Source organism: Zea mays, chromosome 6 (assembly GCF_902167145.1).
Source record: "Zea mays cultivar B73 chromosome 6, Zm-B73-REFERENCE-NAM-5.0, whole genome shotgun sequence".
NCBI lineage: Eukaryota > Viridiplantae > Streptophyta > Magnoliopsida > Poales > Poaceae > Zea > Zea mays.
In genome coordinates, this window is record NC_050101.1 from 137,136,338 (window position 1) to 137,160,318 (window position 23,981).

At 55.6% G+C, this 23,981-nt stretch overlaps 1 protein-coding gene across 5 annotated transcripts in view; it reads right to left on the reverse strand.

The window, feature by feature from the left end:
- LOC103630057 (serine/threonine-protein phosphatase 4 regulatory subunit 3) overlaps positions 1 to 23,981 on the reverse strand; it is a 77,591-nt gene that overhangs the window by 31,202 nt on the left and 22,408 nt on the right. For 3 of the 5 annotated variants that reach the window (XR_554804.4, XM_008651148.4, XM_008651146.4), the window contains exons 7-14: positions 23,220 to 23,279; positions 16,703 to 16,805; positions 16,553 to 16,630; positions 16,345 to 16,409; positions 16,196 to 16,264; positions 16,017 to 16,094; positions 15,838 to 15,933; positions 11,987 to 12,057 (exon numbers count right to left, since the gene is read on the reverse strand). Coding sequence is in view for 4 of the 5 variants with exons in the window: in XM_008651148.4 (XP_008649370.1) it covers positions 11,987 to 12,057; positions 15,838 to 15,933; positions 16,017 to 16,094; positions 16,196 to 16,264; positions 16,345 to 16,409; positions 16,553 to 16,630; positions 16,703 to 16,805; positions 23,220 to 23,279 (620 nt within the window). In the remaining variant the exon portion in view is untranslated. The remainder of the gene's footprint in view (positions 1 to 11,986; positions 12,058 to 15,837; positions 15,934 to 16,016; positions 16,095 to 16,195; positions 16,265 to 16,344; positions 16,410 to 16,552; positions 16,631 to 16,702; positions 16,806 to 23,219; positions 23,280 to 23,981) is intronic. The other 2 variants (XM_035960163.1, XM_008651147.4) reach the window with 1 other exon arrangement.

Here is a 23,981-nt window from a genome sequence, read left to right on the forward strand (position 1 = left end):
GACGTGTCCGAAGCTGACGCAGTGAAGCCGGATCGCTGTACGAAGCTGGAGAAGCGCTGGTGCCAAGCCTGAGGCGCCTGCTTGAGTCCGTACAAGGACTTTTGCAGGAGGCACACGTGATCGGGGGCGGCCGAGTCGACGAAGCCGGGCGACTGCTCACAGTAGACGGTCTCATTCAGGTGGTCGTGGAGAAAGGCGTTCTTCACGTCCAGCTGATGGATCGGCCAGGAGCGAGAAGCGGCGATGCTGAGGATGACTCGGATGGTAGGCGGCTTGACAACCGGGCTGAACGTCTCGTCGTAGTCGATGTCGTGCCGCTGGGAGAACCCACGAACGACCCACTTGGCTTTATGGCGAGCTAGGGAGCCGTCAGCACGATACTTGTGCTTGAAGACCCACTTGCCGGAGATGACGTTGGCATGAGGTGGGCGAGGAACGAGACGCCAGGTGCCATTGTCAACAAGGGCCTTGTACTCGTCAGTCATCGCCGCGCGCCAATTGGCATCGGCGAGCGCGACGCGGGTGGAGCCTGGCAGTGGCGACGCCAAGCTGGTGGCCGCCGCGGTGAATCCATACCGTTGTATGGGGGGTGGCAGGGAGCCTGTCCGGGAACGAGTCTGCCGCGGAGGGGGCTCCGCAGACTGAGGTGCCACTGCCTGCAGCGCTGGAGCCGGTGCTGGATGCGAACGCCGACTGTAATGGATGCCGAACCGGGACCCAGCGGCGGTCGCGGGGGCACCGTTACTGGTGCTGGTAGGTGCCGTCTGCCGGGGCGCCTGGGGCAGCCTGTAGGCAGCGTCGTGCCACAGGATGGCCGGGTCCAGCCCGACAGGATCGCTGGCATCGTCGGAGACCCGCTTTTGTCGTACGTCTGAGGTAGACGAGGCTGGCGCGGGGAGTAGATCATGTAGCAGAAAATCAAAAGAGTCTGGTCGAGGCTGTGAAGCCGCAAACGGAAAGTGAGTCTCATCAAATACAACATGGCGGGAGATGATGATCTTGCGAGTGGATACATCAAGACACCGGTAGCCCTTCTGAGAAGGAGGATAACCGAGACAGACACACGCCGTGGATCGAGGGGACAATTTGTGGGGGGTCGTGGCACTGAGGTTTGGATAGCATAGGCAACCAAAAACTCGAAGGATTGAGTAATCTGGCATCTTGCGATTAAGGAGATGGTAGGGAATACCATTATGTATGGACGACGAAGGCCGCCGGTTTGTGAGAAACACGGCGGTGGAGAGAGCCTCGGCCCAATAGGGAGGAGGCATAGCCACATGGATCAGAAGCGTCCGAACGACATTGTTTAGAGTGCGAAGCATCCGCTCAGCTTTGTCGTTTTGGGCGGATGTGTAGGGGCACGAGGTGCGAAGAAGGATGCCCCGGGCAGCCAGGAAGGCGGCGGTGGCACTGTTAATGAACTCAGTGCCATTATAGGTCTGAAAACAGCGCACAGAAGAGTTGAATTGTGTGTTAGCGTAAGCAGTGAACTGAACAATATGTTCATGAGCCTCAAATTTATGACGCAGGGGGAATGTCCAACAAAAATGAGTAAAATCATCAAGTATGACAAGGTAATATTTATAGCCCGAAATAGTAAAAACTGGAGAGGTTCAGATATCACAATGAACGAGTTCAAAAGGTGTAGATGTATTACAAACAGAACTAGTAAAAGGTAGCCTAGCATGTTTTCCTAGTTGGCAGGCATGGCAAATGCGGCGAGCTGCTTTATTACACTGTATAGCTGAAAGCTTATTTAGGGTTTGAACGGCGGCTGGTGCTGGATGACCGAGGCGAGCATGCCACAACTCTGGAGCAACGACACCAACATGGCAGCGAGGCGGCAGACGATGTGGAATGGTGTAGAGATCCCCGTTGCTATTGCACCGAAGGAGGACCGTTTTGGTTTGGAGATCCTTAACAAAAAAACCAGAGGCATCAAACTCAATGGAACAGTTATTGTCGTGAGTAAGTTGTCGAACAGATAACAAATTTGTTGGAATGCGAACCTAAACCCTAAACAGGGCTAGGAGTGGTATTAATAGACTCAGTAAATGGGCCAGGCCCAATACAGTGAGGGTGAGATGGTAATTACAGGGGGAACACCCCAAACCCTAGACGGGTAGTCTAACACCCCCCCCCCCCCCCCCGCGCAGTCACAACTCTATCCTGTACAGATGTTGAGACTAGATCGAAAGTCTAAGAATACACTCGACGGTAGTCCCTTGGTGAAGATGTCAGCGAACTGCAGCGTGGTGGGGACGCTGAGAACCCGAACGTCATCGGTAGCGACACACTCGCAGACGAAGTGCAGGTCGATCTCTACGTGCTCCGTGCGCTGATGCTGCACGGGGTTGGTGGAGAGGTAGACCGCACTGACGTTGTCGCAGTAGACGAGAGTGGCGCGCTGAAGGGGACTGTGGAGCTCGTGGAGGAGCTGGCGCAGCCAGGAGGCCTCTGCCACACCGTTGGCCACGGCACAGTACTCGGCCTCAGCGCTGGAGCGAGACGACAGGCTGCCTCTTGGCGGCCCAAGAGACGAGGTTGGCGCCCAGGAACACGGCGTAGCCGGAGGTGGACCGGCGCGTGTCGGGACAGTCAGCCCAGTCAGCGTCGGTGTATACCACGAGCTCCGAAGTCGGGGATGGGCGGAGTAGGAGGCCGTAGTCGAGGGAGCCGCGGAGGTAGCGCAGAATCCGCTTGAGCGCAGTGAGATGGGGCTCCCGCGGAGTGTGCATATGCAGGCACACCTGCTGGACGGCGTAAGCGATGTCGGGCCTGGAGAACGTGAGGTACTGGAGCGCGCCGGTGAGGCTCCGATATGACGTCGCGTCGGCGACCGGAGGCCCGTCGTCCTCAGAGAGCTTCGCCTGAGTGTCGACAGGCGTGGAGCAGGGCTTGCAGTCAGACATGCCAGCCCGCTCCAGGATGTCGATGGCGTACTGACGCTGGTGGAGGAAGAGACCCTGAGGCCGACGTTCGGCGGTGATGCCGAGGAAGTGGTGTAGGGGGCCCAGGTCCTTCATCGCGAACTCCCGCTGAAGGGCGACGATCGTGCGGTGTAGAAGGTCGACGGTGGATGCCGTGAGCACAATGTCGTCGACGTAGAGCAGGAGGTAGACGGTGTCGTCGCCGCGCCGGTAGATGAACAGGGACGTGTCCGACTTGGCCTCGACGAAGCTGATGGAGGCCAGGTAGGAGGCGAAGCGACTGTACCAAGCCCGTGGCGCCTGCTTGAGACCGTACAGTGACCGATTCAGCCGGCAAACCAGATCCGGACGGTCAGCGTCGACGAAGCCGGTGGGCTGGCTGCAGTAGACAGTCTCCGTCAGAGTGCCATGGAGGAAGGCATTCTTGACATCGAGCTGATGGATCGCCCAGTCGCGGGAGAGGGCGAGGGAGAGGACGGCGCGAACAATGACGAACTTGACGACAGGGCTGAAGGTCTCGTCATAGTCCACTCCGGGGCGCTGGGTGAAGCCCCGAAGGACCCAACGGGCCTTGTAGCGGTCGATAGAGCCGTCCGAGGTCAGCTTGTGGCGAAATAGCCACTTGCCGGTGACCACGTTGGTGCCTGGTGGACGCGGCACCAGGTCCCAGGTGTGGTTGGTCAAGAGGGCCGCGTACTCCTCCATAGCACGACGCCAATGTGGGTCGGCGAGGGCAGTGCGAACGGAGGAGGGCACCGGGGAAGCGTCGGGTGGAGTGCTAGACGTAGCAGCTGCCAGGATCAGCCGGTCGACGGGGCGGAGAACGCCAGCAGCACGCCGAGTCACCATCGGGTGGACGTGCCCGGGGTCGCGGTGGATGGTGACCGGGTGGTAAACGGACGACTCGGAGCGAACCGCCGGAACGTCGAGAGCGGCTGGTGTGGCCGGCTCGCGGCGGTGATAGACGACGGCGGGGTCGGCGAAACGGGTCGCGCTCGTCGACGGGCCCGAGTCGGGGGGCGCCGAGGTAGTGGCGTGGCCGCGGCGATGGTAGACGAGTGCGGGGTTGACGAAGCGAGCCGGGGTCGACGGGGCCGCGCGTGGCGCAGGCGGGGTCGACGGGGCCGCGCGTGGCGCGGAAGAGGTCGTCGTGGCCGCACGAGGAGCAGGTAACGGCGCAAGACGGGGAGCCGGAGGTGGGGGAGGAATCGGATCGGACTCGAGGAGGGAGTCAAGATCGGTGGGTGGGGTGGAGCCAGCAAGGGGAAACACATCTTCGTCGAAGATGACATGACGAGAGATGATGATGCGGTGGGAGGTGAGGTCCAGACACCGGTACCCCTTGTGGTCAGGAGAGTAGCCAAGGAATAGACAGCGGGTGGAGCGAGGAGAAAGCTTATGTGGAGTGGTAGCGGAAGTGTTAGGGTAGCAGGCACAGCCGAACACGCGAAGGTGGTCATAGGAAGGGGCTGTGCCGTATAGGGCGAAGTGAGGGGTAGGGTGGCGCACCGCCTTCGAGGGAAGACGGTTGAGGAGGTGGTTGGCAGTGTGCAGGGCCTCTGCCCAGTAGCTGGCAGGGAGAGACGCCTGGAAGAGGAGGCAGCAGAGCATATTGGTGGTGGTGCGGATCATGCGTTCGGCTCGGCCGTTCTGTGCAGAGGTGTAGGGGCACGAGAGACGCAACTGGACGCCATGAGTGAGGAAGAAAGAGCGAGAGGCGTTGTTATCGAACTCGCAGCCATTGTCACACTGCAGAGCACGGACCGGGCGACGAAACTGAGTGGATACCCAGGTGAAGAAGTGTGTGAGGGTGGTGAATGTGTCCGACTTCAACCGAAGCGGGAAGGTCCAGAGAAAATGGGAAAAATCATCCAAAATCATCAAATAGTATTTATAACCAGAAAGACTGAGTACAGGGGAGGTCCAAAGATCACAGTGAACCAGGTCAAAAGCCTGCTCAGCCCGAGGAGAAGTAGTAAATGAGAGACGAGTATATCGGCCTAACTGACAAGCATCACAGAGACCCTCAAAATATCCCCTACTACATGAAGGATCTAGACTACTGGTAATCTTGGTCATGACGTCGGGTCCAGGATGGCCGAGACGACGATGCCAAGTGGTGGAGGAGGTGGTGGAGACCAGGACAGGAGGTGGAGACACGCCGGCGGTGGAGGGCTGGAGCGTGTATAGCGGCCCCGAGCTGTCACAGCGGGCGAGAAGGGTCCTGGTGGCCAGATCCTTCACAGAAAAACCAGAGGGGTCAAACTCAATGGAACAGAAGTTATCAGTGGTGAATCGACGAACAGAAAGAAGATTGTGAGTGATGTGGGGAGCTACGAGAACATCGTTGAGGTAAAACGGCACAGGGAGAACCGAGGCACCTATTGAGGTGACTGGCAGAGTGGAACCGTTTCCAACGACGATCGAGGATGGGTGAGAGGGGGGGATGAGAGCGAGAGAGCGTGCCTGTCGTGGGAGTGGTGTGGTACGAGGCACCGGAGTCGATCACCCAGTCGGAGGGGGGTGGGGTTATCGCCATGGTGCTGAAGGCAGCAGCGAGGGAGGCGTTGTCCCAACCGCCAGCCGGCGGGGACCAAGGCGTCGAGGTGTGGGTCCCCGGGGGCAGGAGCGCGGGCGAAGCCTGGGGCACGACGGGCACACTGTAAGGAGGCGACGGGGGCATGCCGTAGTGAGGTGCAGTCAGGAGGGCCGGCGCCGAGGGACGGGAGGCACTCGGTGCCTGGCCCGACCACATGGCGATGGTCCCGGTCCAGGGGTTGTAGAAGGACGGCCACGCGTGGCCGCCACCCCCACGGCCGCCCTTGCGGGAGCGACGACCTCCGTCGGTCGTGGAGGTCGGACGAGGGGCCGCCGAGACGACGGGTAGAGGGCGGGTAGGAGCCCCGGTCGACGGAGGACGGGTGGCCTGGCCCCCTGAAGGTGGCTGACCGCTGGTAGGAGCGCTGTAGAGAGCCAAGGCAGGAGTGGGCGCCTCATTCGCCATGGTGAGCTCCTCGAGGAGAAGCTCGTTTCGCACGGCGTGGAAGGTGGGGAAGGGCACGCTCCTCTTGATGAGAGCCTTCAGGTGGCCGTAGCGGGGGCTGAGGCCACGCAGGAGGTTCAGCACCAGGGTGCGATCGGCAACTGGCTCGCCGAGATCGCGGAGAGAGTCAGCCAGGCCCTTCATCTGGCGGCAGTATTCTCCCACGGAGAGGTCCCCCTGAGAGAACAGGTGGAACTGGGCGTCGAGGTGGAGCGCCCGCGCATCCCGATTACCGAGGAACTGGTCCTCGAGAGCGAGCCACGCCTGTCGCGCAGTGTCCGCCTGGTCGCGGATGATGTCCTGGAGCTCAACGGTGATGGTGCCGTGGAGCCACGAGAGGACAACGCTGTCCATGAGGCACCAGGAGCGAGGCGGCGGAGCGTCGTGGTCGACGAGGACGTGATCGTCGAGGACGAACCTCCGCAGCGTGAGAAGGACCTGTCCTCGCCGACGGGGGTAGTGGGGAGACGCCAGATCCAACACCACGGACACGAGGGCCCGGATGTTGTGCAGACCTGCGGCTTGAGCGTGGAGAGCAGCGATGAGGTCGGCGTCGAGGTCAGAGGCGAGGGGGTCCTCTGGGGGTTCCGCAGGGGCGGTCGGCGGGCGTCCGAGGAGGCGCTGCGTGGTGGCCATCTGGGTGGTCAAAGCGGCGCCCAGGGCACGCTCTCTCTCCAAGGCGAGGGAGGCGACGCGCTCGCGCTCCCGCGAGGCCGTCACTGCGGCCTGGATCGTAGCGAGGGTGTCGACGAGCGGAAAGTCGGCGGCGGGGAGTGCGGAGGGTGCGACGATGGGACTCCAGGTGGGTGAAGCGAGGGCGGGAAAGCCCGGTGGGGAGCCACGGCGCAGGGGCAGCGGGGGAACGGCGTGGAGCGGCCCGAGGCCGGCGATGTAGGGGGCCCCTCCATGGGCGAGCTCGCTGCTGATCGCAGCAGGGGTGGTGGGGCCGGTGGTGGCGGTGGCGGTGTCGTCCATGGCGACGAAGGCGGGCAGCGGCACCAGCGTGGGGAGGGCTAGCGCGACGAGCTGCAGGCGCGGAGCCGGTGAAGCAGGGCGCGGTCGGGGTGGGGCGCAGCCCTGCTGGCCGCCAGAGGGCATCGAATGGCCGGAGACGGGTCCCTGGCGGCGGGGTCGCGCGGTCGGGCGCGGACGTCGGGGCGGCGCAGGGCAGTCGGTGCAGGAGCTTCGTGTGGACGCGCTGCACGGCGCGGACGGGCGCGGTGCTCGGCGCGGACGGGCGCGATGCCCTGCTCGGCGCGGACGGGCGCGGAGCCTGCTCGGCGCAGACGGTCGCGGAGCTCTGTTGTGCTCGGCGCGGACGGTCGCGGGCTCTGCTCTGCTCGGCGGCGTTCCTGGCGGCGGCCGCGTAGGAGCGGCGGGAAGCAGGGGCGGGCGGCGCGCCGGGGAGGAAGACTGGCGGCCGGGGGTGGTAGGGAGAGGAGCCGGCGGCTGGGGGCCGGCGGCGGCTGAAGGGGAGAGGAGGGAGAGGAGCCGGCGGCTGGGGGCCGGCGGCTGCAGGGGAGAGGAAGCCCCCGGCGGCTGTAGCTGCTGTTGGACAGGAAACCTAAACCTAGGCTGATGATACCATGTTGGAATGCGAACCTAAACCCTAAACAGGGCTAGGAGTGGTATTAATAGACTCAGTAAATGGGCCAGACCCAATACAGTGAGGGTGAGATGGTAATTACAGGGGGAAGACCCCAAACCCTAGACGGGTAGTCTAACAAAATTACGAGCAAGCTGAGGAGCGACAAGAACATTATTAAGATGAAAATAACGATCAGCTATAGGTAAGAGAGATGTGCCACGACCAGATGAAGGGATGGACTGCCCGTTGTCGACCGTAATGGAGCACGGTGGGGAATGACAACGAGAGAGGAGTATACCGTCGTTGGAGGATATGTGGGATGTCGCTCCGCTGTCCATAACCCATGAAGGGGAGTCCTGCACCGCCATTTGATTAAGGGCAGCAATCAAGTTGGCTGTTGAAAGGGAATTAGGCTTACACCTAGTTCCTAATTGATTTTGGTGGTTGAATTGCCCAACACAAATAATTGTACTAACTAGTTTGCTCTAGTGTATAAGTTATACAGGTGTCAAAGGTTCACACTTAGCCAATAAAAAGACCAACAATTGGGTTCAACAAAGAGAGCAAGGGATAACCGAAGGCAGCCCTGGTTTGGCGCACCGGACTGTCCGGTGTGCCACCGGACAGTGTCCGGTGCACCAGGGGACTTAAAGCCAAACTCTTCACCTTCGGGAAAACTCAGAGGCGCTCCGCTATAATTCACCGGACTGTCCGGTGTACACCGGACAATGTCCGGTGCTCCAGGAATGAAGCGACTCTGAACTCGCCAGCTTCGGGAATTCGCTCCGCTATAATTCACCGGACTGTCCGGTGTACACCGGACCGTCCGGTGAGCAAGCGGAGCAACGGCTACTTCACGCCAACGGTCACCTGCAGAAGCAATTAATGCGCGCCAGAGCGCGCAGAAGTCAGGCACGCGCGAAGTGGCGCACCGGACACTCTACAGTACATGTTCGGTGTGCCACCGGACATCCAGGCGGGCCCAGCAGTCAGAGCTCCAACGGTTGGAACCCAATGGCCTGGTGACGTGGCTGGCGCACCGGACACTGTCCGGTGTGCACCGGACTGTCCGGTGCACCATGCGACAGACAGCCTCCACCAAACGGCTAGTTTGGTGGTTGGGGTTATAAATACCCCCAACCACCCCACATTTAAGTCATCCAAGTTTTCCACCTTCCAACTACTTACAAGAGCTAGGCATTCAATACAAGACACACCCAAGTGATCAAATCCTCTCCCAATTCCACAAAAGCATTAGTGACTAGTGAGAGTGATTTGTCGTGTTCTTTTGAGCTCTTGCGCTTGGATTGCTTTCTTCTTTCTCATTGTTTCTTGAGATCAATACTCACTTGTAACCGACGCAAGAGACACCAATTGTGTGGTGGTCCTTGCGGGGAAGTTTTGTTCCCGGTTGATTTGAGAAGAGAAAGCTCACTCGGTCTGAGGGACCGTTTGAGAGAGGGAAGGGGTTGAAAAAGACCCGGCCTTTGTGGCCTCCTCAACGGGGAGTAGGTTTGCGAGAACCGAACCTCGGTAAAACAAATCCGCGTGTCACACTCCTTATTCGCTTGCGATTTGTTTTCCACCCTCTCTCGCGGACTCGATTATATTTCTAACGCTAACCCGGCTTGTAGTTGTGATTAACTTTGTAAATTTCAGTTTCGCCCTATTCACCCCCCCCCCTCTAGGCGACTTTCAGCTGTATTCCAGCCGCCTGAAGGAGCACCTGCGGCGGAGAACTGCGGTGGCGCAAAGGCGGTGTGGGCCTGCTGTGGAGGAGGCGGAGTAGGCGCCCACTGTTGCTGCTGAGGAGGCCACGGACCAGTCCAGGGGTTGTAGCAAACCCAAGGACCAGTCGGCTGGGGTGGTTGGCGGCCACCACCCTGCTGCTGGTTGCGCCGGCCGCCGCCGTGCTGCTGGTTGCGCCGAGCACCACCGTCCCTGCTGCCACCGCGCCCTTTGCCCTTGCCACTGCCCCCATTGCTGGAGGAGGAGGTGGAATGGCAGGCAGGCGACGTGCAGGATGGGGCGGTGGAAACAGCGAGTGCCGATGCCGAAGCTTCCTTATTCTCGGTGTCGAGGCGAAGTTCCTTGACACGGAGCATGTTGGTGGCGGACTTGAAGTCGGGCAGTGGTGACGTGTTGGCGATGATGTCGGCGGTGTTGGCGAAGCGAGGGTTGAGGTCACGCAGAAGATTAAGAACGAGCTGCGCAGGGGAGACAGTGTGGCCGACCTCTCGGAGCGCATCAGCGGTACGCTTCAGTTGCTGGGCATAGGCGTCGATGGAGAGGTCGCCCTGGGACAGGTTGTGGAACTCATGCTCGATGACGGCGCGAGACTCCTTGTTCGCCTGGAACAGGGCCTTGATGGAGACGTACAGGGCGCGGGCGTCCTGATCAAGCTCCATGGCGAGATCGAGGACGGCGTCATCGGCGAAGTTGTACATCCACTCGCGAACACACGCGTCGGGCTGAGACCACAGGGGATCAGCCGGGCGCGCAGGCACTGTGCCGTTGATGTGGCCGAGCAGGCCGTACTTGCCGCAGAGGGCGGTAAAGAAGGCTTTCCATTTGGAGTAGTTGGGGCGCTCGAGACTAAGATCGATCGGCACGTGCTGCTTCACGTTGACGGCGGCGTAGGCGGGAAAGAAAAACGGGGCAAGGCCTTCTGCAGGGGTGGTGTCGGTGGCCATGGAAGGCGGCGGCGCGCGCGTCCTGGAGGCGGGGCGGGGCCCGGGGTTTGGCGCCACTGCCTGGTGGCGGCGCGCGTGGCCTAGCGGCACGCGGGAGCCAGGTGGCGGCTGCGGGGTCGCAGCGGCTTGGTGGCGGGGTAGAAGCCGGGAGCGGCTGCGCGAGTGCAGCAGGCTGGTGGCGGCGGCGCGGGGGCCTGGAGGCGTCGGCGCAGGCGCGGCGACCGATTGGGGGGCCGGGAGGCGGCGGCGCAGGCGCGACGGCTGCAGAGGCGCGTGCGCGGCGTCTGGGTGCGGGGGCAGCGGAAAGAAAAGATCGTGTTTTGGCTCTATACCATGTAGAATAATACCGCACACCTATTACAGGTGGGGTGACTTCATTATATAGCCTGATAGGCTAGGGTTACAGTAGGGTTACAATGTACATGGGCCAATGGGCCAGGCGCCCCACATGGGCTGTCATAGATACATTCCAACAAGAAGGGAGAAACTCTCCTCTTGCTCGGCCGTGGGCAGAGGCCCTTGGCCGACATTCCTGCCCATCGATACCCCTCTCCAATCCCTCACCGATCTAGCGACCATAACAGTGGTGCTGTACTGGCCTATTTTGGGCCCTCTCTTTCTTCTTAATATAATGATGTGAAGTTCTCCTTCGCGTTCGAGAAAAAAATCAGATTCAGAATAATAAAATAAGCAGAGATGTAAAAGACTTCTTTTTAGGTGTTAAGCTTGTGTCTAGCTGAGTCATCGTTAGCGTCATCGTTAGGTTGCAGCTCGAGGACGACCTGCTTGTCCAGGAGGGGTGTAGTGTCAAGGCCCAAGAAGGCTCGCTACAGTGACGTCGGTCCTGTAGCACGCCCTTAGGTTGGTTAGATAAAGATAAGGCTAGTTTGCGATAAGATTAGAATTAGATATAAGATTAGATCTAGTGCTTAGAGGTCAAGTAACCCAATCTATATAAGGAGAGGGATTGTATCAATTGAAGGTAATCAAAAGATTAGAAGGAAATCCCTTCTCTCTTGCCGGCCATGGGGATATCTTTGCGGTCGACCTCCCCAACGCCCCTAACCCTAGCCGTCGCCCTCAAACCCCTCGCAGACCATCCAGTGAACAGTACCGCGAGTACTGTAGTATTGTTCATCCACTGACATTCGCGTGAACAGTACCACACTACCACGCCTCCCCAGCCAACAGCCTGACGGCGTCCAAGCGTCGGGGTCGGGGTCCTACACCCCAAACCTACCACTCGTACTACCTCCGTAACCTTAGATCCATAATAGTGAGCCTCTTGCATTCATGGCTTGGATAGATGAAATACTGGTCCAACCTTTTACTGATGCTAAAAAAAGGGTTTTAATTCCTTGGTGATTCTTGGTGCTTGGGTTCTTCGAAAGCATAGGAATAAGTGTGTGTTCCAGGGTGCCTCCCCTAGTCGCTGAGGCTCTCCTCACTGCTAGGGAGGAGGTTTGGGCTTGGTGTTTGGCTAGAGCGAAGGGTCTCCTTCCTCCAGGCATTTGATCCAGGTTAGTGCGGAGTTGTGATGTATATGTAAGGCTTTCTCAGGGGTATTCCCCCTTTTTTCCTTCTTTTAATATAATGATGTGCAGCTCTCCTACGTATTCGAGAGAAAAAAAGTATTTTATCACGTCAAAATTGGCCATCACAATCATAACATTTGTTGATGTGAGGCCATCACAAGCATAACTTATGCTAATGCGAGAAAAAAAGTACTAACCTAGACATATGTGATCGTACTTTCGGCTCCAAACTTTTGCTGATAATGCAAAGCTCACGCAAAAACAAGACCTACAAAGAACAGGATATTGTTAATGTAGACATCATGACCATTAATAAACATGATCACAAATATACCACAAATGAGAGGCCATACCAATAGAAATGACTAGTGTTAAATGTATTGTGTGTGTACTAATGTAATGTGTGTGATTGTCCCTGTATTGGCCTAGGCCCACTCACCTCTATTATAATAGATCATCAAACCCTAGTTTAGGGTCAGGGGTTTCACTTCCAACATGGTATATGTTAGAGTATATTAGGTAACTCCTGATATGGTTGGTTTAGAATTGATTACAATCCTGGGGTAACCTTCCTTATGTCTAGGAAAACTGTCGGTGTTTCAACCCTAGGATCCTAACGATTAGTGAATGAATGTTGCATGCCCTGGCCCAGATGGGTGATACAAGGAGACACAAGTCTTTATCCTGGTTCGGACAAGAGAAGGCCCTACTTCCAGCACAGGGGTGATGAGACTTATATTACCTGCACCTAAGTGCTTGCAGTAGGGAATACAAGCTGGTCCGGAGAGGATCCCAAGTCCCTGAGGTTGCTTGAGGCAAGTGCCAATATCTACGTGGAGGTGAAAACCGTGAAGTGTTCGCTCACCCTGCCTGAAGCCCTGGACGTTTTCTATTCATAACCTCAAGGAGGGCCTCCAGGAGTGTCGGGGTTTGTCGCGTATGGGAGAGGAGGCGTGGTCGAGCCCCTATAGCCGGTATGGCCTTTGGTATGGCACTTGTACACGCTGTTAACATGTGCTGGGAAGGGGATGTCTGATTCTTATATTTGCATTTTTGACTATGGAGAGAGACAAGGGCTCGGTCACGTACCCAAGCCTGTCTGATGGGCAAGTTGTCAGAGTCGTAGTGGTTGGAGCAGTAGTAAGTATGACAAAAAGTTGTTGGTAATACGTAGGGTACCCGACGTCAACTCTACAACTTATGATGACGTTGGGCGTCTTTTGTCGGTATTATCAAGGCGAAGCCACGCTCGGGCGAGGCGGAAGTCTTCCCAAGCTCGTGCCTGAGCCTGCCCTGGGGCTCGCAGTCGTGCGGGGAACAGCTGAAGGAATGGACTCCTGCGAGATTCGCAGGGGGGCAGGTGGTCGAAGCCGAGCTCGAGCGAGGCAGAGTTGTTCCGAGGCTGAGACCGGCTTTGGGAAAGGCGTAGTTTCCTCCCGAGGGCCAGACCATGCTCTGTCGTACGCGCGTCCCATCCGGAGTTGGCAGACGGCATGGGGGAGCAGTAGCCGTTGTTGCTAGGCATGCGCATTGAATGCTTATATCCCCTGCGGCCTTTGGCTGAGGCCTAGCTCAGGGTTGTCCTCCTTGCCTGAGACAGGCTTGGGCGAGGCGAAAACATCTGTTGAGAACCTCGGGGGGAGGGGGGGGCGATGAGGATTTCCCTGAGTACGTCCCTCGTCCGAGGGCAGGCTCGGGCGAGGCGGAGTTTTGAGTGACCGTCGAGTGGAGCCTCGGCCAAATCATGGTTCATACTTTCTTGACCTCAGGGAGGGTGTTTGACGGTTGCCTTGGGGTTAAGCACGTTTAGGGGTGTAATCCAGGTACCCCTAATTATGATACCCGACAATAACCTTCCTCATCTCTAGGATAGGCTTCTTGCCCTCCAAGTTATGTACTCCTATATATTCTCCCTAGAGGCTCAATGCAATACATCTCACCATCTCACACATGATACGCAATCTCTCCTTCCTATATGGTAACACGAGTCTAGGTTCAAACCCTTTGTCTTCGTCTTCCGCTGCCACCGGCGCGCCGCCCCTTGGGAGATCGCTCTCCGCTAAAGGCAACGCCTTCCTAGGATGTGCGTTCGGTGCCTCCAACTGTCGCGTTCATCGTCCTCGAGTCTGCGGTAGATCGGTCTGATCCTGCCGCCCGTCGTCGTTGCATCGCCAAGCACAACAAATTGGAACTACACCAGGCTGCTTCGAGCGTCATCGTGCGTAGCTATGGCCTCAACTGTCGGACACCCCCAACGCCTCTCTGCAAGCCATCATGGAGACGGTTGCACCCAAACTTCCCCTCCCTATGCTATCGGATACAGGCGTGGGGGGAGAACTCGGGTCTAAGGGGCTGGGCTGGGTTGGGCCCTGTGGTGGCAGATTCTCATCACCATGCAATGTCGTCTCTGCCGGTCGGCCTGCGGGGCGCGCCGTCGGGCTTGTGCCTGGCTACCGCTGGGTCTCCGCCGCATTGTCCCCGGCCCGCTGCGCCGCTCCACCGTGTCGCACGCAGATCCGGAGGCTGTGGGCCATGCCGCAGCCGATCTAGGGGCCACGGGCCTTGCCACCGCAGATCCGGTAGCGACATGCCACACCGCCATCGATCCGGAGCCGCCGGGGGCTGAAGGTCGTGCTGCCGCTGGTCAGGAGGACACGAGGCCACGCGCTGCCGCCGCTCGTCCTAGCCGTGCCACCCCACGCTGGTGGGTGCCTAGCCCCTGCTTGATCTGCTCTCTTACCCCGTCTGTCTCTCGTCCTTGCTAAGGGACACAAGCGGAGGGCCCTCCTCTTTATCGTGTGTTACTTTGCTGATGCAATAGAGGGGTAAGATGAGATTGGCTAGGCATACTCAGTGTTGCACCCAGTTTGTTGGTGTTGTGTTTTCTTTTCTTCTCGGTCAGAGATCGGGTTTGTGTCTCCATCACACCCACTGCTCGTCGACTCGCGCGTCATCGACATCAACTTCGACAACACCAACTTCTTCATCTTCTTTGACCGTGCAGCGGGCGTGGCATGCGGCGTAACTAGAACGCCTGCCTGTGCCGCACCTCATCGTCTGCACGTCCACCTACGTCGGCTTGGCGTCGCCACCACCGATCGAGAGGCTCCACCTTCGACATCACCTTTGCCATCGTCATCTCCACCTCGCACGCCATCGGCCTGATCAACCGATCGTGAGCGAACCACCCTCTCGAGACGTCTGTCGTCTGTCGTCTTTCGTGAGATGTTTCGACAAGCAAGAGCGATGTCGCTGTGTCGCCTTCTCGGGCAGCAGCGTTGACGCATGTCGTCGTCCTCAACGTAACCCACTAATAAACATTATTGTCCTAATCTCTATAGTAAGCACTACAACATGTGTGGTCATGATAATAAAGAGTGATTTAGAACAAGGATTTCCTAGCATTAGTATATGTCTTGGTAGCGCCTGAGAGCCGAGTATTGTGCTAACTGGTAACATGGTGCCGGCTTTCTACTCCATGCAGCCTGTATTTTGTGTAGACCTATGAACAGCTGGTACAATTGTTGCACCTGAGAACCGAGTACAAGAAGGCTGACAAAATAAGCCCTAGTGTAACAGGCTTAACTGTTAAACTTATTAACTGATAGGCTAGGAAGCTAAATGCTTCTTCATAATTTTGTCGCAGGCAAGCAGGGGCAGGAGCCCAGTTTCGCCTCAACTGAGTTCTGCCCCTGGTAGTACACATGGGATTAACATGCAAAAGTTAATCTAAAATTCATCCTAGTTGTCAAGAAAAAAACAAGACAATCAATATGGCATTGTTCATCATGTACTAACAAGTAACAGCACCACAAGACAAGCAGTCAATCATGCATGGCTAACAATTTGCAAGAAGAAACTTTTCCTTTTTGCAGCAGTATAATAGCAAATAGATATTTCTTCGGAAAAGATCATTTTTTTAATTCATAGAATGCTAAAATCACTAATTATTATATCTTAATTGACATATATAAGATAATTCTCGTAAAGAAGGTAATATCTCAATACAGAAAATGAAAAAAACAGTAGAACGTGATACTAGTCTCACCAGTTTGCTTTTTGATTCAGCAGAGGTATTCGAAGATGTTATCCTTGCAATCAGATCATGGATAAAAGAAGCATCATCCTTTAGTACAGAAACAACCTATAGATGGATTATAAATTTCAATTGGCAAAAGAAAATTTTGGCTTGAAGCACGTGAAAACTTGAAGTGTTGAAACACTAACAAAAGGCTTGTTCCTCTCAATGATTGAGTTAAGGCTTGACAAAGTAGGACCATCCAGTGCATTCAGTAATATAACATCCTGTCAGTAGCAAGCATTCCAATTTGAAATGGTTGAGCACAAAAGATAGCTAGACGATAAATAAACTCCCAAGTAGGGAGAGACAGTGGGGTATGGCTGACCTTTATATAACCTACTATGTATGTTTGACGAATCTTTGAGACCACAGAAACATTCCCAATGTGTATGGCCTAGGTGAAAAATAAAGTTCACACAAATAAGAAATATATCTCAATCAGGCTCAGGCTAATATGCATAAGAACTCCATTACCTCATTGAGGGTTTGATTCTTCACGAATTCACGATGACTCTGCACACTGGGAACCTCTGGATCATCTGCTCGCACAAGAAAGCATTAACAAAGAACAATGTATGCCATTTTATAGGTATGTGATAGTGTAAAAGTTTCAATTAAAATGGACACAGCACAATTTCTTAAAACTACTTAGGTGGAGCAGAATGACTTGTACAGTGCTTACACTCAAGGGCCCCAATTATGTCAAGGATAAAATCATCAGAGAAAATCTTGTCAAATATGCCAGCATCGTTCAACAATACTGCAAAAGAATAAACAATGTGAGCTGCAATCTAAAATAACAAACGACCAAGTTTAACAGGTTTTTACATACTGATTCCCTTGACTAGTCTAAAGATCATGTGGAGATGATCCATGTTTCTTGAATTCTCACACATTCTGAAAAGGTCCACTAGCTTGGGGAAAAATTCATGCTGCTACATATGACAAATATAAAAAATAAAAAGGTTAAAAAAACAACAATGCATGCATACAAAAAATATATCATCACTTCTCTATATTCAAACGTCAAACTATGTATCGTTGTTTTCTTGAATACGCAGGAGAGCTACGAATTAATATATTACGAAGAAAAAAGGTCCAAAGAGGACCAAGTACAACATGGCCTCCTTACGGTGGCCAGAATATAGCGTACAGGAACACCTACATGAAAAACTTACTAGACCATCACGGCCCAATCTTAGAACAAACCCCTACTCTATATTAACAGCCAACCCCTACTCTATATTAACAGCCCCTCAACCTGGACAAAGCCGAAGACTTGGCTCTAGCTATATCCCAAAGACCTACCTCTTTCCTGGTTGCCTGCAAAGCATTAGCAAGGTTGGGATTGCAACCCTCAAACACAAATCTATTTCTATGATTCCAGATAATCCGTGCACCCAGAATCACTAGGCAGTTATAAAAATTTAGCATGTCCTGTCACTGCTAAGTTGTTGTTCCTCCACCAGGCTTCAAAAGAAAGAACACCTTGCTGTGGACAGAGGTTTTGCAATCCACCAATCTTTAGGAGAGTTAGAATGGGAAACCCTAACCCTAGCTCAGGGTTGGGTGTTGTATTAATAGACCAAGTTAGTTGGCCCTAGCCCATTACATAGGGGTGAGACTGTAATTATAAGGGGCTAACCCCAAAACCCTAGACGGGTACTCTAACACCCCCACCCCCCACCACTCCGCAGTCTCAATTCTATCTTGTACAGACGTTGAGACTGGATCGAAAAACAGTGAATACACTCGACGGTAATCCCTTGGTGAAAATGTCGACGAACTGCGGCATGGTGGGGACGCTGAGAACCCGAACGTCACCGGCAACGACACGCTCGCGGACGAAATGCAGGTCGATCTCCATGTGCTTCGTGCACTAATGATGCACGGGATTGGTGGATAGGTAGACTGCGCTGACATTGTCGCAGTAGACGAGGGTGGCACGCTGAAGGGAGCTGTGGAGCTGTGCAGCCAGGAGGCCTCTACCACGTCATTGGCCAAAGCGCGGTACTCAGCCTCGGCACTGGAGCGGAAGACAACGGGTTGCCGCTTGGGGCCCAAGAGACGAGGTTGGCGCCCAGGAACACAACATAACCGGAAGTGGACCGGCGCGTGTCGAGACAGCCAACCCAGTCAGCGTCGGTGTAGACCACAAGCTTCGACGTCGGGGAAGGTCGGAGTAGAAGGCTGTAGTCGAGGGAGACACGAAGGTAGAGGAGGATCCGCTTGAGAGCGATGAGATGAGGCTCTCGCGGGGTGTGCATATGTAGGCACACCCGCTGGACGGAGTAGGCGATGTCAGGCCTAGAGAAGGTCAGGTACTGGAGCATGCCGGTCAGGCTCCGGTAGGACGCCAAGTCAACGACCAAGGGCTCGTCGTCCTCAGAGAGCTTCGTCTGAGTGTCAACAGGTGTGGAGCAAGGCTTGCAGTCGGACATGCCAGCCTGCTCCAGGATGTCGATGGTGTACTGGCGCTAGTGGAGGAAGAGACCCTAAGGTCGGCTCTCGACGGTGATGCCGAGGAAGTGGTGAAGAGGCTCCAGGTCCTTCATCGCGAACTACCGCTGAAGGGTGACGATCGTGCGTTGTAAAAGGTCGACGGTGGATGTCGTGAGCACAATGTCGTCGACTTAGAGCAGGAGGTACGGCATCGTCGCCGCGCTTGTAGATGAACAGGGACATGTCTGACTTGACCTCGACGAAACCGATGGAGGCCAAGCGGTTGTACCATGCCCGCGGCGCCTGCTTGAGGTCGTACAGGGAGCGATTCAGCCGGCACACCAGATCCGAACGAGCGGCGTCGACGAAGCCGGTGGAATGGCTGCAGTAGACAGTCTCCATCAGAGTGTCGTGGAGGAAGGCATTCTTGACATTGAGCTGATGGATCACCCAGTCTCGGGAGACGGCATGGGAGAGGACGGCTCGAACGGTAGCAAACTTGACAACGGGGTTGAAGGTCTCGTCGTAGTCCACTCCGGGGCGCTGGGTGAAGCCCCGAAGGACCCAACGGGCCTTGTAGCGGTCGAAGGAGTCATCCAAGGTCAGCTTGTGGCGAAAGAGCCACTTGTCGGTGACCACGTTAGTGTCTGGTGGACGCGACACTAGGTCCCAAGTGTGGTTGGCCAGCAAGGCCTCGTACTCCTCTATAGCGCGGCGCTAGTGCGGGTCGGCGAGGGCGACGTGAACGAAGGAGGGGACCAGGGAAGCATCCGGAGGGGTGGCAGTTGTGTCAGCCGTCAGGATCAGCCGATCGACGGGGCGAGGAACGCCGGCTGCGCGGCGAGTCACCATCGGGTGGACATGCCCGAGGTCGCGGTGGATGGCGACCGTGTGGTGGCGGGGCATCGGGAGATGAGGAAGAGGCCCGCTCACGACGATGGTAGACGAGGGCGGGGTCGACAAAGTGAGCCACGCTCATCGACGGGGTCAGGTCAGCAGGAGCCGAGGGAGTGGCCCGCCTGTGGCTGTGGTAGACTAGGGCGGGATCAGCGAAGCGAACCGCGCTCGTCGATGGGGCCGCACGTGGCGCAGGCAGGGTCGATGGGATCGTGCGTGGCGCAGGTGGGTCAACAACGACACACGTGGCGTGAGAAGAGGCGCGAGCAGAGGCATCAAGGCCGCACGTGGCGAGGGTAGAGGCGAGAGCGAAGTCGTCGAGGCCACATATGGCGTGGGTAGAGGCGTGTGCGGAGGCGGTGGAGCCGCGCGTGGCGCAGGCAACGGCACAAGGCAAGGCGCCTGGGGTAGAGGGGGAACCGAATCGAACTCATGGAGAGAGTCAAGATCGGTGGGTGGGAGGAGCCACAACAAGGTGAAGCACATCTTCGCCAAAAACAACGTGACAGAGGATGAGTATGCGGTGGGAGATGTGGTCAAGACAGTGAAACCCCTTGTGGTCAGGAGAGTAACCAAGGAAGAGGCAGCGAGTGGAGCGAGGAGATTGCTTATGTGGAGCGGTGGCGGAAGTGTTGAGATAGCAGGCACAGTCGAACACGTGAAGGTGGTCGTAAGAGAGGGTTGTGCCATAAAGGGCGGAGTGGGGAGTGGGGAGGCTCACCACCTTCGAGGGGAGGCAGTTGAGATGTGTGGTGGTGTTCAAGGCCTCTACCTAGGGGTGACAATGGGCTCTAAATTTTACACTATAAGATTTAAGGATCGGATCGGATTAGGATCAGGTCCTATTTATATTCATTTTTGAACTAAAATTTATTTAGGGTCCTACCATTTTATGAAGCATTTGGATCACGATCCATTACCACCCCTACCTCTACCCAGTAGCTGGCAGGGAGAGACGCCTAAAAGATTAGGCAACGGCTCATGTTGGTGGTGATGCGAATGATGCATTCGGCCCGACCGTTCTGGGGAGATGTGTAGGGGCACGAGAGACGCAACTGGACGCCTTGGGTGAGGAAGGAGTGAGAGGCGTTGTTGTCGAACTCGCGACCATTATCACACTAGAGGGCACGGACCGGGCAACGGAACTTGATGGAGACCGAGGCGAAGAAGTGGGTGAGGGTGGTGAACGTGTCGAACTTTAGCCAAACTAGGAAGTCCAAAAAATGAGAAAAGACATCCAGAATGACCAGGTAGTATTTCTAACCAGAGAGGCTGAGGACAGGAGAAGTCCAGAGATCACAATGGACAAGATCAAAGGTCTGAGTAGACCTGGACGTAAAAGAGGAAGAAGGAAGATGAGAATGACGGTCGAGCTGACAAGCATGACATAGGCGCTCAGAGGAGCCCCAGGTATAGGAGATGTCGAACGGCTGGAAAGCTAGGGCATCATGTCAGGTCCAGGGTGCCCAAGACGATGATGCCAGACGACGGAGGTGGTGGTAGTAGAAGGATCATAGGGGGAGGCGACACTGGTAGAGGAAGTGGATGGCAAGTGAATAGACTAGAGGAGGCGGAGCTTTCACAGCGAGCGATCACGACACGAGTGGGAAGGTGGCGTATGGTGAGCCCCCAAGGATAGAACTCCATAGAACAGTGGTTATCACTAGTGAAGCGACGAACCGAGGAAAGGAGATGAGTCAGACCGGGAGCAACAAGAACGTCGTTAAGGTAGAATGGTCCCGGAAGAACTGATGCACCTACTGAGGTGACCGGGAGGGTGGAACCGTTGCCCACAACGATAGAGGGAGGATGTGAGGGGTGTGGTGGGTGGGAATGGGATAAGGAGCTGGTGGTAGGAGTAGTGTGAAAGGAGGCTCCGGAGTCGACCACCCAATCGGTGGTAGAGGCAGAGGGTGGTGAAGCCACGGGGTGCACGGAAAGAGCCGGGAGAGGTGCTCCTACGAAGTCACGAGTAGGGGAGGGAGACAACAAGATCTCGATCGCCAGGGAGGCAATCATAGCTCTGGGGAAGACAAGCGGTCCATGCACATGGCGGTCCGCATCTGGGTTTAGCTCGACGCAGTCACGAAGGACAGGACTCACTGTGCGATCGAAGGCCACGAAGGTGCCCCAGACAAGCTGGTCGTCATGGAGAAGGACGCGCACAGGTACGGGACCTAGGACAGGAGCAGCGGTGGAAGTAGGAGTCCCCTGAGGCGAAGCCAGAGAGGCGGAGGATGGTGGAACTCCATAGAAGGATGTCGACGAAAGGCCGGCGTGCGTGCCAGCGTGTAGAAGAGTGCCTGAGGCGCTAGCCGGGAGGCCAATCGCGGAGAGGGGGGGGCCAAGGGAGCCGCCATGAGGAGGGTTGCAGCCGTCGAGGCGGGGGGCGACCCGCGCGGTTGCTGCAGGTACCGCGGGTGGGAGGGAGCGTCCGACCAAGTGGCGGAGAGCTAAGGGCGCGGCGAAGGAGGCACACGACTTGGCACAGGCGAGCTTTCGATGTCCCAGTCACATGGCTCGGCCATGGAGAGGGGGCAGAGCAGAGCACAGCAGGGAGGTGGTGACGTCTTAAAGGTGGGAGCAGGGTCGGGTGGGCACGACGCCTGCGCGTGTCTAACGTGGGGGAAGCGGCTCGTGCAGCTGCTGCTGTTGACGGTGGTGGCTGAAGGTGGGTCGACGGCCAGTGCAGACGACGGCACAGGGGCGGCGCGGTCCGGCACACGCGAACGGCGGCACATGGGCGAAGCGGCTGTTGCTGCTGATGTCCTGGCGGCCGCTGAAGGTGGGCTGGCGGCCAGTGCAGATGACGGCATAGGGGTGGCGCGGTCCGGCGTGCAGCGACGGTGACCAGGGACGTTAGAAGCCGGGCAGAGGAGGTAGCAGCTCGGGATTCCAAATACTGACCGAGTAGAGGTGGGGAGGAGCACAGGCGGCACGGCAGAGGTGGCTGGTGGGACCGCCACGCGGGGGGGAGGGGGCACGGCAAGGCTGGGCCGATGTCCAGGGATGGCCCGCGAGAGGAACGGCGGCCGGCTGTGGGTAACGGAGGGTGGAGAAGAGAGAGAAAGTGGCTCTGGTTAAACCAAGTTGGAACGGGAAACCCTAACCCTAGCTCAGGGTTGGGTGTTGTATTAATAGACCAGATTAGTTGGGCCTAACCCATTACATAGGGGTGAGACTGTAATTACAAGGGGCTAACCCCAAAACCCTAGACATGTACTCTAACAAGGAGCTCAAACCAAAATGGTTGATGCTTTCAGGTGCTTGGTAACACAAGAGGCACCACTCTGGATGGTCAAGATCATGTTTCGCGAGTCTATCTATTGTACTGAATCTATCATATTGAACCAGCCGCATAAAAAACTTGCACTTCCCAGGTGCCCAACTTTTCCACACTGTACCTTGAAACATGGCGCTATATGCTGAGTTGGCCGAGTAGGAACAAGAGGCACTCAAATTTCCATACATGCTGCTGGTCCTGAACCCCTTGTTGAAGCACCTTAACATTTAACATCTCACACAGCTCCAACAATTCAGCAAGGAATCTCACCGAAATGGTGCCCCTCAAATCTGCCAACCATTGGAAGTTCAACAGGGCATCTCTAACCAATTTTTTGGTTGTCTTGCGTTTCGATACTAGTTTCACCATAGCAGGTGCAATGTCTCTAATACTTCTGCCATCCAGCCATCGATCTTTCCAGAATAGGTGTTAGCTACATCACCCACATTTGAGACCACTACCATATCAATCAGTTTCTCAACAACTGCACCCATCTCTAAAACAAGAAGTGTCATTTTACTACAAAATTTACTAGCCAACCTCATATTTGTGCAATATACACAGCCATGTTGCACCCCATATAAAGATGCTTACCGCAATCTGCTATCAAAATACTTTGTGCTATGCTTTGCCATATGTCATTTGAGATGTGCATACAGTTATCCACAGGGACATAAACATGCTTAATGGAACACCATGCCACCATAAAAATAAATTCATAACTTACATTTCGAGATATTAACTTTGCAACGCGTGTCCCATCCTTCTTTCCGCACTCCAATATAGTCTGGGCATTTGGTTGACAACATTTCAACAATCAATACATAATTTAAAATGTATTATGATTCATAATAACGTGACGGTTCAGGCATATAAACCATATATTACTCTTGAAATTATATGTAGGTGTCCACTTCCCAAAGTTTTACCGATCATGTTTTGGAGCCCATGCTTTAGACAATGTTCAAGTGAAATATAAAGTTAAGTTGGCCCCTCCTCCCCCAACCCAAACCCACTCACCCATGTCACCTAACTACCATAGCAAGTTAGCAACCCAAACGATATATCGATATTCAACATCATGAAGACATTAGGGATGTTTTTTCTTGAATACACAGGAGATCTTTGTATCTTCGTATTAAGAGAGCAGAAACGACCCCTTGCAAGCTCTCACCACCTCACTCCGCGCCGAGCCATGAGGGGTGAGTGTTACATACCAGTGTAAACTTAAATAAACCACACATACAAAGACGTGACCTAAAACAAAGGAGCTGAACTATCCCAGCTCTACTTCATGACCAAGACACTAAGGGCTTGTTTGGGAGAAAGGGGATCAATCCCCTTGCCCCCAAACAAACCCTAAGGCCCCGTTTGTTTCCTTTCGTTTTCAGGAATTGGAATCTTACTAATAGAATATGCTATTTTTTTAGAATGTGACATTCCACCACTTTCTAAAGTTATCATATAAGCCTATCTCAAATTCATGGGG